General features: G+C 37.9%; 1 protein-coding gene across 1 annotated transcript in view; it reads right to left on the minus strand.

Moving 5' to 3' along the window:
• Positions 1–13737: 13737 nt before the first annotated feature.
• The window catches only part of MOXD1 (monooxygenase DBH like 1), an 81604-nt gene continuing 77405 nt past the window's right edge, over positions 13738–17936 (minus strand). Inside the window, exons 11-12 of the mRNA XM_057737653.1 lie at positions 15732–15900; positions 13738–15228 (exon numbers count right to left, since the gene is read on the minus strand). Of these exons, the coding sequence (XP_057593636.1) occupies positions 15061–15228; positions 15732–15900 (337 nt within the window). The 3' untranslated portion in view covers positions 13738–15060. The remainder of the gene's footprint in view (positions 15229–15731; positions 15901–17936) is intronic.

Below are 17936 nucleotides of genomic sequence, written 5' to 3' on the forward strand. Positions count from 1 at the left end.
TTACATCCGCACAGAGGTGGTCTAGGCCATTCCTCTGCCCGCTCCAGGCTGACTCCACGCCCCAACACAAACGCTCGTGGGCTGGCTCAGCCCCCCCCCCCCTCCCGCCCCCGCCGCCTCTCCCTTTGGCCTCAGGTGACGTCCTACCCTCTGCTCCAGGCTGCTTGGCGCCCTCACCTCCGCGTGACTAGCTTGTCTTCTGTGTCCCTCCTACCTTCCTGCTTACAAAATAGACCTGTGCTCTGCTGTGGAAACGAGTGAACATAACTTTTGGTGTGCTGTATTCTTCCTGAATTAAAGTATTATTACGTTGGCTATACCGTACGTTCAATCGCGGAGTCCCCAGGTTGACGGAAAAGAATCTGATAGCCGTTTTATTCTGAAGAATTCTATCTTCCCAGAACTAGTCCACTAATCTCCAGGCCCTCAGCAGCTTCCAGAAAGCTGCTGAAAGTTAAACCACAGCCCTTCGGGTAGGGTCAGTGTCCCCTACTTTGTTCTGAAGAGTTTGTGCTAAGATAATTACATGGAAAGGGAAACTCTTCTATCTGAAGGTCTTGTGATCTCAAACTTCTGTGTTCTACAACTACTCAAAAGGCAGGAATGGGCCTTGTTCCTTTTATGTATCAACGTGACCCGGCTAAGGGGTATCCAGAGAGCTGGTAAAATACTTTGTATTTCTGGGAGCATCTGTGAGGGTATGTAGGGAGGAGATTAGCATTTGAATTAGTGAACTGAGTAAAGCAAATCTTCCTCACCTCACCTGCAGGTCATTCAATCCACTGAGGGCCTGAAGAGTACAAAAAGGCAAAGGAGGGGTGAATTTGACCTCTGTCTGTCTCTGTTCCTGTCTCTCTCTCTCTCTCTTAGCTAAGACCTCCATCTTCTTCTGCCCTTGGGCCATCGATATTCCTGGTTCTTGGGCCTTGGATTCAGATAGGGACTTACCCCATCAACCTCCAATTCTCAGGCCTTCGGACTCAGGCTGAATTACACCAGCAGCTTTCTGGCTTCTCCAACCTGCAGACAGTCCTCTCTGCCCCCATAACCCTGTGAGCCAATTCCTATAATAAATTTCCTCTTATAAATATCTAAAAAAGCCTATTTGTTCAATTGCTCTGGAGAACCCTGACTTATATAGGCCTCATAGTGAAACCGTGCACCTCAGACTGGGACTTGAACCCACACAGCCGGGACTCAAACCCTGCCAAAACCCTGATGGGGACTCAAATCCACGGTCTTTTATTTTAGAATCACTCACCTGGTATCTGGACTTACTGAGGCTCAGGGTTTTGATCTCTCATCGTAGAAAGAATTCAGTGAGAGACAAAATGGTAGGTAAGAAGTGGATTTATTTAGAGAGAAACACTCCACAGAGTGTTGGCCATCTCAGAAGGTGAGAAAGGCACCAGGGTATGGGGTTGTCAGTTTTTATAGGGGTGCGTAATTTCATAGGCTAATGAGTAGGAGAAGTATTCCAGCTATTTCAGGAAGGGGCGGAGATTTCCAGGAACTGGGCCACGGTCCACTCTTTGATCCCTATGGTCAGCCTTGGAACTGTCGTGGTGTATGGAAGTCAACTTGTCCGCCATCTTGGACCCATTTGGTTCTAATCAGTTTATGTTACGTCCTCGGGCTATGTCATTCTTTCAAAGGTTGTGCCCTGCCCCCTTCCCTCCTGTTTCAATAGAATGGCCATATTGTGCAAACAGTTTCATACTAAGTTAAAATGTTATTTACATTCTATTTTGGAAGTTTAACAAACCGGAAAATCAGCCATAAAAGTATACTTCTCTTGGGGAGAAACTAAATTAGTATATAGCTTATTTTTAAACAAATCTACCACCTAAACATTCATTTTTTAAAAAGTAAAACATAGTAGGTAGTTATTTCCTTCGTTGGTCAGTGCACTGATTAAAAGTAAGGACTTTATCTTTTCTCTCTATACAGCTTGTATGCAGTGCAACACTGACATGCAGCAGGCACAAAATACATTTTTAACACAATAAATTCCTTTCAAATGCATTTAGAATATAAAAACTAATTTACACAGCTTTCATTGCCTAACCCATCTATTTCATGAGAAAAATATCTGAATTTTAACAGACAGGTAATATAATGTGAAACTTTCTACTTATTCATTAAACAAAATTCAGTGAAACCAATATGTTGTTATTATGCCGAACACCTGCTAAACATTCAGGTTCTTGAGATGGCAAATTTTAATTTAGCAGCATTTCTCGCAACTAAACATTGACAATATATTTGGGGAAGTTTTATTGTTTGTTACTATTTGAAGTAAGAAACAGCCATGTCACTATTTTTAATGAACACAAGACAAGGGAAGGAAACACTATTTGAGTTCAAAACCAATACTTCATAACAAATGTTTTTTAAAAGGCTGTGTTAAGACGAACTTTCGTGTTCGTCTTATGTAATACTAATAGAAAATGTGAAATTCTATTAGAATTGCACTCAAGATATCTATGCATTTCCTTAAATGCCCACCCAGCCTTTTGGCAATATTTATATCCTTAAATTCTTACCTTGGGAGTCTGTCCAGAGAAATTTATCACTTTCTTCGCGAAGTGGCAGATCTACCACAGGAGGGCAGTATGCTTCTAATTCAAGCTAAAAGAAGCTAAAATTCGAAACAGCACTCTGCCCTGGCTGACCCAAGAAGGTTTCAACTGTTGCAAAAGAAATGTTTGCATGTGTCTACTGTATTTGAATGGAAATAAAAGAAAGAAGTCATTATTAGCTCAATAGTTCCAAAGGCAAGAAAACCAGTGGAATGAGAACTATTGGTTTGTCATTTTGGGTCACTTTTCAATCATGCCACAAGAGGGCACTGCTTCCTCCATCACAGCTGTGTTGTCAGCCCTGAGCCAGCTTCTTTTGTAAAACTTTGGTTGGCAATCAGCACCATCATTTTGAAAAAAGAATATTTCTTATAAGCAGAGGCTTAATTAAGAAACTTAAGAAATGCTTCTCACCTACTTCTGAAAATTTGCTATTTTTCAAGGATGGGTTTCTGTTAAAGATGATCAAATGTTAGAACAATGAAATGGAGAGCTGTTTTCACTCTATTTGGGGGATTTTCTCTAGTCCCTGAGCAGGGCCTCATTTAATTCAGGTAATGCTGGGTTTCACATGGCCACTAGCTTCCAGTACCAGGTTAAAACTCTCTCAACAAAACCGACAGAAATACTTCATTTAAACAATAATAATTCATTCGTGAAAAAGATAAAATTGTTTTGAGGAAAACGATTTCATTATTTAGTTTTACAGTTAGGTTTTCAATTCTTCTGAGTTCAGCAGGATCATTTTCTAGCTGGAATGCTTGCTTTCATTGTGCCTGTTGCACGGTCCCTTATTAAAGCCCTCAAGCCTGAGGCACTTCTGGGCTCTAGGGCAGCACCTGGGACTGCGGTTTCTCTTTGTCGCATCAGGATGCTGTCCTCTGCTCTTTAGGACGAGGAATAGAGAGCAGCATGGGTGCAAATGGTTTAAATAAGTAGAGACTGATATGCTATCACAGCAGGAATGCTGATGAGCATTTTCAAGAAGCCTCTGTATTGCGTTAAGGAACCAATTGTGAGTGTTCCAGGCACATCCCTGAGATTATGCGTCAGTAGGTATGACGTGGTGACTGGGACTGGGGATCTTTATTTTTGTAAAATTCCGCAGGTGATTCTGACACGCATCCAGGTTTTGGAATCACTGACAAGGAAACTATGGCAAAAAGATCAAATGAAAGCTAATAAGAACTTGAGTTGAATTCGTAGCAGTGAGAATGTTAGAAAGCATTCAAGGGTGTACAAGACATAAGGACGGACAGACAGAGGTGAGGATTGAAGAAATGGGTGAAATTGATGAGGGGTTCAAATTCCAGTTCAGGTGAATGAGAGGACTGTGTGGCCAATTCACAGAAAAGGAAATAGATAAGAACATAGACTTTTTGGAGCAAGAGGAGTTCTATTTAGGATATAATAAATTTGAAATTTGAAATAAAAAATGTAATTATTTATACCATAATATATATTACATATAGCTATTATATATAACATGTAGGTATTATATATAATTATAATTATATAATACAATTGTATATATATATATTCGTGTTGCTATGTCTAGTCCAACATGTTTGAGGCCAGGAATTATAGTACGAACACTGGTGAACCCCAGGGAAGACAGGTGCTAAATCACATACATGCATTTTGTAAGGCATGCTCAACACTTTTTTAATTAAAAAAAGAATCAAAACTTTTAGTCGAGTTTTGTGTTCTCCAATTTGGACATAGACCTCTTCATTCCAAATTTTCGTATGATCATCAAGTATAATGCTTATTTCTACTACCTACTTGGCTACCATAGTTACGGCATTTGCTTCCTCAATTCAAGGACTGTGCAGGGTTTCAGAAAAGATAAAAGTCTAGGAAAGAACAAAGAGAGAACTGTAATGCACAGCCAAGTGTGTGGGGAGGGGGACATGAAGAAGACAGAAGGAGATCATTGTGTTAAATGCAACAGAGACATTAGATGAGATTGATCTCAGACGCAACCTGACTTTTCATCTGATAATTTATGATAGAATGCATTTATTCAACAAATGTCTGTTGAGCCTTTTCTCTGTACCTGGCAGTATGTTAGCAACATGTGAGACAACAATGGTTATAATTCTTGTCTTCATGAAATTCACAGGCCAGAGGACATAGAAAAATATATAGGGAAAATAGAGTAATAAATCTCCCAAAGATAATATCTTATATAATCAGATTACATTGTCCAAAGTGGTAAGTCAATATTGTTACAATACAATTAACTAAACTATAGACCACATTTATATTTCACCAGTATTTGCATGTACTTTTTTTTTTTAAAGAGAGGGGTACATAGTTCTATGAAATCTCATCACCAGCGTGTATTTGATAGAACTATTCCATCACCACAAAGAAACTTCCTCGTGTTACCCTTTTATAGTCAAATCCTAAACCCAGCCCTAATTTCCGGCAACCACTGGTCTGTCCTCCATCACTATAACTGTGTCATTTTGATAACATTATATCAATGGAATCTTTATGTAATCATTACGTAATCTTTTGAGATTGCCTTTTTCACTCGGCATAATGACACCGAGACGTATCCAAGTCCTTGTATCAATAGTTCATCCCTTTTTACTGCTGAGTGGTAATTCATAAGCTGCACATACCCGGTTTGTTTTTCCAGTCACCCATTTAAGAACATTTGAGTTGTTTCCAGTTTTTAGTTATCATAAATGAAGCTGCTACCAATATTCATGTAGGGCTTTATGTGAACATGAGGTTTCCTTTCTCTAGTGTAAATACCCAGGAATATGAGCTAAATGAATGAGCTGTAGGCTGAATGAATGCCTTGCTTTATAAGAAACTGCAAACCTCGATCAAAGTGGCTGTACCATTTTACATGCCCACCAGCAATGTGTAAGAAATTTGTATATTTTTGTTTCAGATCTTCATGGGCATCTTTCAGTGTTTTTGATTTTAGACATTCTAAGATAGAATATGCACAGTGGTATGGGTGTGATGGTTGTTCATGGTGCTGCTTTCCCTTGAGGCTGTCAGTTCTACAAAATTAGGAGATTTGTCTTGTTGATGACCTCGCCAAGTCTGGTGTTCAAGAAATGTGTGCTGTCTAGCTGAGAGTTTGCAAGAGAGAACGAAGATAGGAAGGGAGAAATGGAAGGTGGAAGGGAGGATGAGGAGAGAACACGAAAGGAAGAAGAAAGATTCTTTAATGACAGGCTACTTGTTATGTTTTATTTTTCTGAAGAAGAAAAATACTGTGTTTCGCTCTTTGATTGCCTCTTGAAAATAATCTGTTCTCATTGAAACCAGTGATATTTCAGAGTTCAAACGAACCATGTTTCTTGTCTTTTATGTGGTAGTTTTTATGTGAATAGCTTTAAAATTCTGCCCTATTTTTTATTGCTTCATGAGACTTTTTCTTCCACATTTGATTACAGTAGCTTCACCTTACCTTGAGAAATTATTTTATGTTGCCTTCTTTTATTAGGATATTTGTGGAAAAAATGGACTCTCCCAAATAATCCTATTAAATATAATATTCTGTTAACCAAAAATAAGGAAAGATGGGGGAAATAAAAAAGAGTGGGGTGGGAAAGGTATCTGTATTAAATAAGGAAGGTGTTTCTATTTGCCACTAGCGGGCGCTTTATGTACCCGCTGTCAATCCTGGCAGCTCTGGAGCAGAATTTAAACGTGCGCCTTCTGTGGGGCCACCATGCCTGCTCAAACCCCAAGCTATTGTTCTGTGTGCAAGAGCGGACTGCCGGACCCTCCAGGAATGAGAATATTTCTGGAGCTGCCTGGGCATCTGCCCTCACAGTGGCACCCATGTCCTTTAAAACCGGATGTGGGACTTCAGTGATGTGTTATTCCTTCTATTCTTTGGGAAAGTCACACCTACCACAAAAAAGGAAGATGGAACACCTGTTATCCTTTGACCTTTCACCCATAACCTTTTTCTTGATTCATCAAAGCCATTTCTATTCACAGAACTCTGAAAGAAAATGTAGCTGTCGTGTACGGGGGCCCATTTTAAGTTTTGCGTTAGACTTTCCCTCTTGTGAAACCACAGGCCCCTATTTTACACTGAAGTAAATATCTTGCTCCTTTTACGGATGACAGGAGAGAATGCATTCATTGCAAATTACCTTGACAAATCCTGGGAGTGTGGCTCATGCACCCATATGGTGCTAACTACAGAAACTGGAGAGAAGGTTGTCTTGGACTCTGTTTAGGGCGCATTACCTTTTTTTGCAGGTCATCTTGTTCATTCTTTCACCTGAATACTCCACCCAGTTCATCCCCTCCAGCCCTCTTACCTTCACCACATTCCATTAAATTCCTTCTCTCTTAGGAAGGAATGATATTTGATGTATTAGCTTTCCAATGACCAAATAATAATGTTCTGCTTTTGAAATTTTAGGCAGCAGCCAGCTAGGCAGAGTTTTTCTATTCATCCTCTAAGTATCTGAATTCATGGAGCTGGATCCCATGATGGGTATCCTTCTGCCAATTTACAAAGCAAGCCCTGCCTACAAGACATGGTCTTCAGCTAGTTTCATAGTTCTGGTTACTGTGTTTTTCTACCAACAATACGATATCCAATAAAATAACTTTATATGAAAAAGTTTGATTTACTTAGTCTGACATTACTTGCTTTATGTAACTTTTGGTATAAAACAAATTCAAAATTTTGGAGTTTTAAATACTAAACATATTTAGCCTATTGGGAATTAGCAACCTACTTTTAAAAAACTTTAAAAGCATAATTAGAGATACTCTAAAATTACATATTTCAAAATTCTTTGACCAATACTTATAATGAAATTACTATAGGCAGTTCACTGTGCTAAACTCTGTCGGGGCTACAAAGGAAAATGATGAAAACTTTTCAGTTAAATCACATTAGACAGTCTAATGGACATGAATTTTAAAATGACTAAAGATGATTTCATAAAATTTAATATTTTATCCTAGCTTCATTGTACTCGGATCAACTTTAAATCAATCATTATGTTCACTGTAATGAAGTAAAGGCAAAGATTTAATGTCAAGTCTTCACATCAGAATGAGTACTACAAGCTGCTATGATCCGGAGACTAAGCATTGTGCAACAATTCCAAGTATAAGTGCTTTTCTGCAAATATGAAAAATTAGCCACAGGACACAACCCAAGCTCTCCTCCTCTGAGGTCTCTCTGCCCACTCATCCTACCTTTCATACTCTTGGAAGCAGAGTGATCACAAGGATAACTTATAAAGTTGAATTAATTCAAATCACATGAAAAATAATATTCTTAGAGATGCAGGCATATCTTACTGAAAGGAAGCCCTTTTAAATGGTTAAGCTTAAATAAACTCATCTGTAGATAATATAGAAAATAAGTTAATAGTCCTAAAAATATCACTAACATGAGGGCAAATGCAACCCTTAATTGTAAGCAATATACAGGTCAAATATTACAATAAGTAAAGTTGTAAATTATATGTTAAAAAAACTATGTCCTATGGCTATCAGAATTGATGCTATATTAGCTAAGCAAAGAAAAATTAAAAATAAAAGATCTGTTCAAAGCCATATCTACAAATCTGTTTTTCTCCTGAGACTTGAACTTGAGTTTTCTCGTTTGCCAGTGTATTTCAAGTCTGTAGTAGCATGTCTGGCTCAAGGGTAAATGATGGATGAAAAGTTAAAATTGTTTAAAGACTTTCTGCAGAGCCCATGTGTACAACTGCATCTCAGTTACGCAAAGGACAGACTGCAGGAAATCTCTTTTAAAATCATAAAAATGGAAGATTTTAACAAAGAAAAAAGAAAATTTCTCCATCTCATTAGCACTCACAAAAGTGACAGAAGAAAACGGGCAACCCCAGGAGTCGGCTTAGTTACCACATTTGCTCATTTCTCCAAGTACACTGCCCGCGTACGGCTCCTGTCCAGGGGAATGAAAGTGTCGCAGTTACTCCAAGTCCAGTGCCTTTATAATTTGGAGACTATGGAGTTTCAAAGAACAGAGTACTTCATACGAACACTAAGTGATCTGTGAAAAGCAACAACCATTCTTGCAAATCCAGTATGCCATCTGAGTGATGAGGTTTATGACTCTAGAAAGATTAACAAGTGACTTCAAACACTGAAGACTTCTGCTCACCTGCCCTGGGAAATTCTTTACAGGGACCCAGTGGTGTAGATGCAGAGGGTCCCAGGGGCAAAAATTCCTCCACTTCTTGTTTACAAAGCGCATTCTCCCTACGGCTCACAATCCCACTTAAGGGGATCAAGCTGTTATTAAATATAAATAGAGAACTAATGGACTTAATAATAAAGAGATTTGGAAGCAACCATTGAAATGGTTAGATCAGAATTGAAATTGAGAATTATTAAACTTTAAACATGAAGACAAAACAGTGAGATAAGAGAACAGAAAGTTAAAGGTCTAAATAATCCCCAAATAGAATGTGAAGTATAAAACACAAGCTACAGTAAAATGACAGCTTGGAAATTTTAGAAAGAGGCTTAGAATCATCACAGTAAAAGGTTAAGAAACTTAAGATTGACCTTAGAGCTAAACCCTCAAGAAGAAAGCTTAAACTTTAGATAGCTCAATTTAGAATTACCAAAAATAAACTTAATATGGAAGGAAGTAGGTGGAGTCCAAGATGTGAAGCCTCAGAGCAGGTTGGAGGCATTCAGCTGTTTAAATCCTGCTCCAGAGCTCACAGGATAGACAAGCGGATACACAAAGTGCCCTCTAGTGGCGAATAGAAACACTTTCCTTGTTTAATACGGATACCTCTCCCACCCCACTCTTCTATTTCCTTATTTTTGGTTAACAGAATATCATTATATTAAGTAGGATTATTTGGAAGAGTCCATTTTTTCCAGAAATATCATAATAAGAGAAGACTACTTACAAAATAATTTCTCAATGTGAGATGAAGTTACTGTAATCAGACGTAGAAGAAAAAGTCTCATGAAGCAATAAAAAATAGAGCAGAATTTTAAAGCTCTTCATATAAAAACTAATCATATAAAAGACAAGAAACATGGTTCATTTGAACTCTGAAATGTCATTGGTTTCAATGAGAACAGATTATTTTCAAGAGGAAATAAAAGAGTAAAGCACAGTATTTTTCCTCTTCAGAAACAAAACGTAACAAGTAGCCAGTCATTAAAGATTTTCTTTTTTTTGAGGAAGTGATTGCCAGATTCACTCAGACCTAATATTCATGTGATTATCATCCACTCAGCAAAAGTGGTTTGGTTAAAGTCAGATTTCAGTTGATTATGTCTGTAAGGTAGGAGAGAAAATCTGCATTTGTTATCAGGTACTGTGCACCTTAAACATGTCTTGCAAAGGGAGGAAGAAAACTGATATTGACAGTTCATTGTGCCAGGTGCTATACCTTCATTATCACATTTAATCTACAAGCAACTTTATAAGGATAGATATTATTATCCTACTTTACCAGTGGCAAAACAGAAGCTTAGTAAGTCCAAGTAATTTGGGTATAACTTATACAAGTGTAGTCTGTAAAGTGATTGAAACAGGTCTCCAATGATTACTGCAGTACAACATGCTATCTGCTTAACCTTTCTGAATACAAATACCCACTTGTAAGAGCTGTTTTAAGTCCTAAGTGAGAAATATTGTGAAAGCATTTTGCAAGTGCCAAAGCATTGTACAAATGTACAGAATTATTTTGGTTGTCAAGATTTAATGGGCTTATTTTCAAATATTAAAGGAGAAATTGGTTCAATTCAGGCTTGCATTCTACATTTGTAGATTATTCCTCCCAATTTTCTTTTTTTTTTTTCTTTTTTTTGGATTACATCAGTTCTACACCATTAGTCTGTGTCTATAGGTCTGAAACTTTCCAAAAATATATAGCCTTATTTGTCAACATTTCTCAAATACCTTATTTAGGCCACATAATTCATTTTAGTGTATTCTTTTATTTTTTAAAAAAGTAAATTCCCTTTTCTTTGTTCTCTGTAAATTGTACTAACTCTAGATTAATTTTTTAAAAAATAGTGTTTGTTGGCAAGATAGAGCAGCAAAAAAGGAATAGACCAGTGAACACAGGTGGAAGGCCCATGTCTATTGGCCTATACTTTGCAGTTAGGCATGAACAGCTTGGAATCTTCAGAAAAACTGTTACAAAAACCTGGACAAGCTCTGCTGGGAAAAGTGTGTGCCCCAAAGCTTGTTCCTTGGGGAACCTTGCTCCACTACAATATGGTAGAGAGGTCAATGAGTTTGGGAAATGTTTCATACTACATAACTTGAACTTTCAAATGCACACGCATATAGTCAAGACTGAGAAGTGCAACAGTAAGCCTGTTTAACTTTGTATCAATTTCCCATGGCTCCTCATATTTTACCTGGAACACACCTCTGACCAGGCGGCTAAGCGATGCTACCATAAGTCTATTCAATTGACAATTTTCTTCTCATAAAGTACCAGTCTGACTATGCTGGATTTGGATACAACTGTCAATCAAGATCTTGAAAGGCTAAGATGACCAAAAATATATAAAACTGTATATAAACTATGTTTGTGGTCCAAATAACCTGTGGAGAAGGGATGGTTCAGGATGATGAATAAGCCTTTCATAAAGCTAAATTTATTCAGTTTGAAGGACTGACATTTATTCTGAATCCTTCCATTTTTTTTAAAAAAAGTAATAAAGATAGGAGATTTTAGCTGGCTCAGCCATGAGCTTTACCATGGGACTAAAATCTCCCTTATGTTTTTACTCACAATTATAAACCCAACATTCTAGCACAGAGCCTGGCTCCAAGTAGGCGTTCCAAAAAATTGTTAAATAAATACTGATTACTCTGCTTAGTGCTCTACTTGACGAATATATACAGTTGACAATGCTATACTGGTCTGATAATTGTTTCTAAAACTCAAATTAATTGCTGAATTAGATGGAAGTCAATTTTGCTAAAAATGTCTATTGCAGCAGAAACAGCTTCTCTTCTGTAGTGTTGTCATTGGGAGGCAGCTACCCAAATAGACACCACATTCCCAGCCCCTTTCGCATTCCAGTGAAGACGTGTGACTAATTTTAATCAGCAGGGAGACAGTGGAAGTGATTTATGTCACTCTAGTTCAGGTCTTTCTCAGTTAGCTGGCTGAACGCAGAGGACCCTCAGGCTCTAGGGATGATGGAACTTCAGGTTCTTGGGTCCCTGAATCACCACAAGAAAAGCCAGTTAGCAAATGAACCACACACGTTAAACTATTAAATGAATATGAAATAAGCTTTATTGTGTTAAGCCATTGATATTTTTGAATTTGTTTCAGAAGCTAGTATTATCTAAGATCAAAGATGGATTCACATAAATATATACTTTCATAGACATACACTAGAAGCATCTGCACCAAAAGGTTAAAAGTGGTATTCTCTAGGTAATAGGATTAACAGGTTTGGGTGGTGTTGTTTTTTTTTTTAAGTTACCATATTTTCTAAATTGTCTTCAGTGAACAGGTATTACTACACATTAGATTTATAATCAGGGGAAAAAACACAAAACAAATGGTATGTACTTTTTAATGGTTCCAGGATCCAAGGCCTCTTCCCTTTTTACTTTTGGGATCCTTTCTAAATCCCTCGAGCCCTTTGTTCTGGGTCTCTAAACTGGGTATATATTCCATCTTTAGTCAGAACTGGCAAATTGCCAGTTATCCCTGCTCTCTCCCATGGGCATCTGAGGAGTAACCACAATCCAAATTCTCTCTTTGCCACTGTCTAAGGAAGATAGCCTGCTTGGATCACTTTACTGTAGGTGGATCTTTCATTATTTCATTTGCATTTGTAATTTTCTACACTGAAATAATTTCAAATTTTAAAAAGTTACAAGAAGAGTATTAAAAAAAATTTTGTATCTTTCACCCAGAGTCCTCAGTTGTTATCATTTTACCATATCGAATTATTATTCTCTCTCTGTGGACTGATAATAGATAGATAGACAGACAGACAGATAGATAATAGAACTCTTTTTGAACCACTTGAGAATAATTTGAACAATAAGTTGAAGACATCTGGCAATATTCACCAAAATTCTCAAAAATTTATGATTATCTGTTCAAAATTCTCAAAAATAAACAATTATTAATTATTTAATTCCACTTGTAGCAACTTATAAGGCAAGACACAGCAATGAGAAAGTTTTAATTATAAGAATGTTAATCACACCAATGTTTATCATATTAAAAAACTGGAAATGGCCTCTAAATGTCCAACAATAAGAGTTTTGAGCAAATTGCACAGTGCAATTACATCCTGCTTCCATATGTCCTATTTGCTACTCATCATTGGCATCGGTAGCCATTAGGATAAAATTCAGAGCTCTTAATTCATCTGCCTCTGTTGACTGCATCATTCTGACCACTGCTAGGGCTCCCTGCCTGAGACTACTCCAGAGAAAATGATCACCCAAGATACCTTCAACCTCACATGGCCTTGATGAATTTTGGTTTTATCATGGATGCCTCTCTGACCCTCCCCACACAGAGGCTCAAACCAGGGACCATCGTACATGGAGACTCTGTTCTCCCTGGAGTCTCAGGCACTCCTCCCTGATTGCCTAGGAGACAGGTACTGTGACTTGATCCAGGGCAGCAATAAAAAGCCTGGACTGTTCAGAAAGGTGTGCTCAACGTAAGAGAAAAAAAACTTAGAGTATAATCAGGATCCTACCGAATATTCAGCAGATAACCTGTCCTAATTTCAGAGAAAGAGTCAATGCCTCAGAATTATACATATTCATGAGAATTCCCACAAGAAGAATGTCAGCTTTATTCTTAGCAACATCGACTGGAGAAATAGATTCCCCTAGCTCCAAAAATTTGGGTTTCCAAAAGCTGTTTATCCTTTTCTAGCCAGTATGTTTACCTTCCTTACTAAGAACAATGAAAACAGATATAATATTACATAATTTTCAAAGGAAATTATTTTACTTTGATATCTCAGATTCAGAAATTCTGAAGTAAAAGTAAACATGAAATTTCAAATAGGGAATGTTTGAGATGATCATATTTCTTATGTATATATCTGGATGGAAAATCATAGAATCTGATATAGCACTTACAAAATAAAAAGAATTAAAGTTAACAATAAAATACTCCTCATAAACATTACAAACATTTCATTAGATGGACAAATTCTGAGAATCAAGAAGGGAAAACTCCAAAACACAATATTTCTTCAAAAGACAGTACAGTTTGTGTTGAAGACATTGTTTGCTGGGGAGAAACGGCTTAAAAATAGAATGGAAAAAATGCAACATTTTTAATTGATATGACTGGCAAATCAAGCGATAGTGAACTGCTTGCTTCTCTCAAGGAGTATACAAGATACCACACAAAAATTTAATTTTCTTTAGTTTATTAATATGGTCCAAACAGACTTAGCTTAAGAAATAAGCAAAAGACACAAAACAAGACTCGGCTGATTTATACCAAGAGGACCAAAAAAGGTGACAAGATTTTCAATTGGTGACAATTTTATTATGGAAAGCTAGTTTATTAACTAATATAAAAATAAATCTACAATAGCAACTGTGACTCAAATTGAGCCAGTATGCAACACGTGTGACACCCAACATGGTCAGGAGGTACTACAGGGACCTCACACCCTCCTCAGCTGGTTCACACTCTCTGGCCTCTGCCCTGCACCCTACAAAAGACCCCTCACAGCACAGAGTTTACAGCCAGATACATTTTCTCCTCAGCCTACAATCAGGTATGTACCATTTCTCTGTTTCCCATTGCCTCTTTCTTTTTAGATAGTGACAGAGCTCAAGGAAAAAACTCACCTGGCCAGTGCTGAGCAAGGAAGGGGAAAACAAAGTACTCTGAGATGGGTTCAGGGTAGTTTGGGACTCAGACTCAGTAAGTGAGGAGAGTAGGATGGGCACCGTCAGAAAGCACTGAGGTCAGGGGCCTGCGGGTCACAGAAAAGGACAGGACCGATAACGTAGAAAGGTAAGAAGGACTACTGTTACACCTGGGAAGTCACACCAAAGAGCGATAAAGAGGAAGGAAACTGGAATGGAGAGTACTTCCTTTTACACCTTTAAGATGGAGACATTAAAAAAAAAAAGGAATATAGAAACCAAATCAACCATTTTAAAAAGTAAAATAACAAGTATTTCAATAAAATGAAATACAGAAGGAGATAAAGAATTCTTTTACTTCCAACTGATTTTGTCCAATTTTTTAAGAGGTTCTATTAAGTCAGGCCAGTTTTGCTTTATTTGGGGGCCGATACATTTTATCAGACATTTCTGAAGAAAAGATGTGAACCCGACAGACATCTCTCAGGGAACCTGCGAAGGAGGGGGAGGGGAGGAAGGGAATATGCGAAAAGAAAGTCTCCAAGATCTTCACCTTCACCCTTCACGCCCAAGCTGTCTTTAACCTGTTAAATGTCAGGTTCACATCACGGAAAACCACGGTCGCCGAGCACAACAGAATTATGGGCACAAGCTCATGGTGCTTAGTGTTCCTCCCAGGACCAAGAAGCACAGGAGCAGCTCGAGAGAGACATTTCCGTGCACAGAAGTGGAAGAAGCCTCACACACCAAGGGCTCTGCTTTATATGGTCTTCCTATATCTGGAGGTAATGCCGTCATCCCTTGAATCTGAAAATGAAAGAGCAGAAAAGGCCACTGAGTGTGTGATTTAAGAGCAGGACTGCAGTCAAGCTTGCTCAGCCTGTGCTTCTGCAGGGGTTAAAAGCGTGGGGTTGCGGAGGGGGCGGGTAGATGCTGAAGTTGTCCGACATCAGCGGGTCAGAACCTTAGGGATTCCCTCCGAAGTGGAGCAGAGGGCCCGACATGCCTTTGGGAAAGAAGAGATACAAAACACGCTCTGTCATTGTTTGAAGCTCTCATTCCATCTTATTCCTTCTTCACCCCAACTTTAGTTTTAGAATAAATTTCCTTCTTCAAAGGAAGTGGAATCAGGAGTTTTTGGTCAATCTCTGTAATTTAATCCCTGAACAAATAAATTCTCAGACATATCACAAGACAACCGGACCACTGGATTTATGGATATTTGTCTGTTCCTTTGATTTTATCTGTTGTGGATTCAGGTAAGATGTAATATCTGGTTTCCCTGAAGATTAAAACAAAGTGGGGCTTACCGACCACTCTGCGTTGTCTGTCTTGGAACATCTCACGTTCACTGGAAGGCTAAGGACAAGCTTATTGAAGGCAAGACCTTCCTTTTTAGTCCATTTAAACTTATTCATTGCATCCATGAAAGAAAGGTTTTTATACTGCTTGGGGCTTTTGATAATGAAAGGCCAGGTCCTGAATTTAAAATAAATAACCATCATTAGTCATATTCAGAGCAAAAGCATTAGGCGTTTCCATTACTTTTCAACATTCTAAAATAGACTTCATACTTGTTCATTTTTACACACATAGGCAACCTAATGAAAAGCACTGATGAACCCTTAAGCAGTTACCAGAAGAAATACATATAAAATGAGTCTTTCAAAAAAAATAAATTTCCTAGGTTTAGTAACAGGCGGGTATTACTTTTAGACAAATAGTTTTGGCTTAGAAAGCTTCCCCAGAGCCTCACAGTTCCTCACGTATTTGTCTTGGCTCTAGTTAACAGTATAATTGGTAAGCATTCAGTTCTGAGTATAATGCTCATGGTGTAATGAAGAAACGTATAGAATGTCAAAGGGTACTGAACAACGATGGAAATTTCAATTCCATACTGTTGAAAAGCCTGACCCCTACTGGCTGCCCTGTTTTAGCTTGTCTAAATGGCAAAAAAAATTTTAAATTCTGAAACTGAACCAGTGTTTTCAAAATTTCACGGAGAAAAAAGTACTCTACAGACAATACACTCTGCTTCTACTTGCTGCTCTAAAAAGATATATATGTTAAATGTCCGAGAAAGAAGCATGAGCTTACAGAAGACTGACGTGACCTGCTTCAAGAGATACTCCTCAGGTGATGTCTTTCATTAAATTTAAGTTTTATATTATTGATTCTTTTAACTAATTAATGTATTATTGGCTGCATTGGGTCTTCATTGCAATGCACGGGCTTTCTCTAGTTGGGGCGAGCTGGGGGCTACTCTTCATTGAGGTGTGCGGGCTTCTCAACGTGGTGACTTCTCTTGTTGAGGAGCCACAGGCTCTAGGCGCATGGGTTTCAGTAGTTGGGGCTCGTGGGCTCTAGAGCGCAGGCTCAGTAGCTGTGGTGCATGGGCTAAGCTGCTCTGCAGCATGTGAGATCTTCCCAGCCCAAGAACCAAACCTGTGTCCCCTGCATTGGCAGGCAGATTCTTAACCACTGCACCGCCAAGGAAGTCCCTATATTATTGATTCTTGAAAAAAGGAAAATTGTGTCGACACAGCTCAAAAATTTACATAAACTACTCCATGAGCCTTCCAGGAGATTATCATGGGTAACCAATAAGTATCTGGCTCCCTTGATACCCCAAGAGGAAGTTCCAATGATTTTTCAGAAATGAGCAACAAATTAACCTCCAGCGGGGAATTACATTTTTAATATTTGATCTTCACAATTTCTTCAGTTTATTCTGCCATTACTGACTCTCTCTCTCACACACATAACCTACTCAGGCACATTGAAAATTATCTTTTTAATTAAATTAAACATCTTTATATCGATATTTTAGAGTTATGAAGATAATTTTTTTAAGCTCTTTATTGGAATATAATTGCTTTACACTGTTGTGCCAGTTTCTGCTGTAAAAGAAAGTGAATCAGCTGTATTTATACATATATCCCCACATCCCCTCCCTCCCTCGACTCCCTCTCACCCTCCCTGTCCCAGCCCTGTAAGTCATCACCCATCGTCAAGATGATCTCCCTGTGTTACGCAGCAGCTTCCCACTAGCTATCTATTTTACATTTGGCAGTGTATGTATGAAGGTGAATTTTTAATGTTTAAAACAAAATCATTTCCTCTGTACTCTAAGAAGTGAGGCGATGAATAATACAAGCATCTTTATATTCTTTATTCCTAACCTTCTTTTTCCTTTAATTAAAGTTGATATCTCTTTGTTGAGTTTTAAATGCACTAATTTGCACAGAGACAAAGTACCATAAAGAAAGAACAACCACCATCACACTACATTAAACATATCTAGCAATGACCTAAAATCTATAGCACTGTAAATTTTAAATACGCTGTAAAGACTTATAGAGATACAATCCAGAATTAGTATAAAATAAAACTTGTACATGTAAAAACTTGTATAAAGTAAAAATTTGACTTGAAAGGCGCCCATTATATTTACATTTTAAATACACCTTTTAAATACACTAAAAACTATAGCTAGGTTTCATTACATATAAAAT

This window comes from Hippopotamus amphibius, chromosome 6, assembly GCF_030028045.1.
Source record: "Hippopotamus amphibius kiboko isolate mHipAmp2 chromosome 6, mHipAmp2.hap2, whole genome shotgun sequence".
Taxonomy (NCBI): domain Eukaryota; kingdom Metazoa; phylum Chordata; class Mammalia; order Artiodactyla; family Hippopotamidae; genus Hippopotamus; species Hippopotamus amphibius.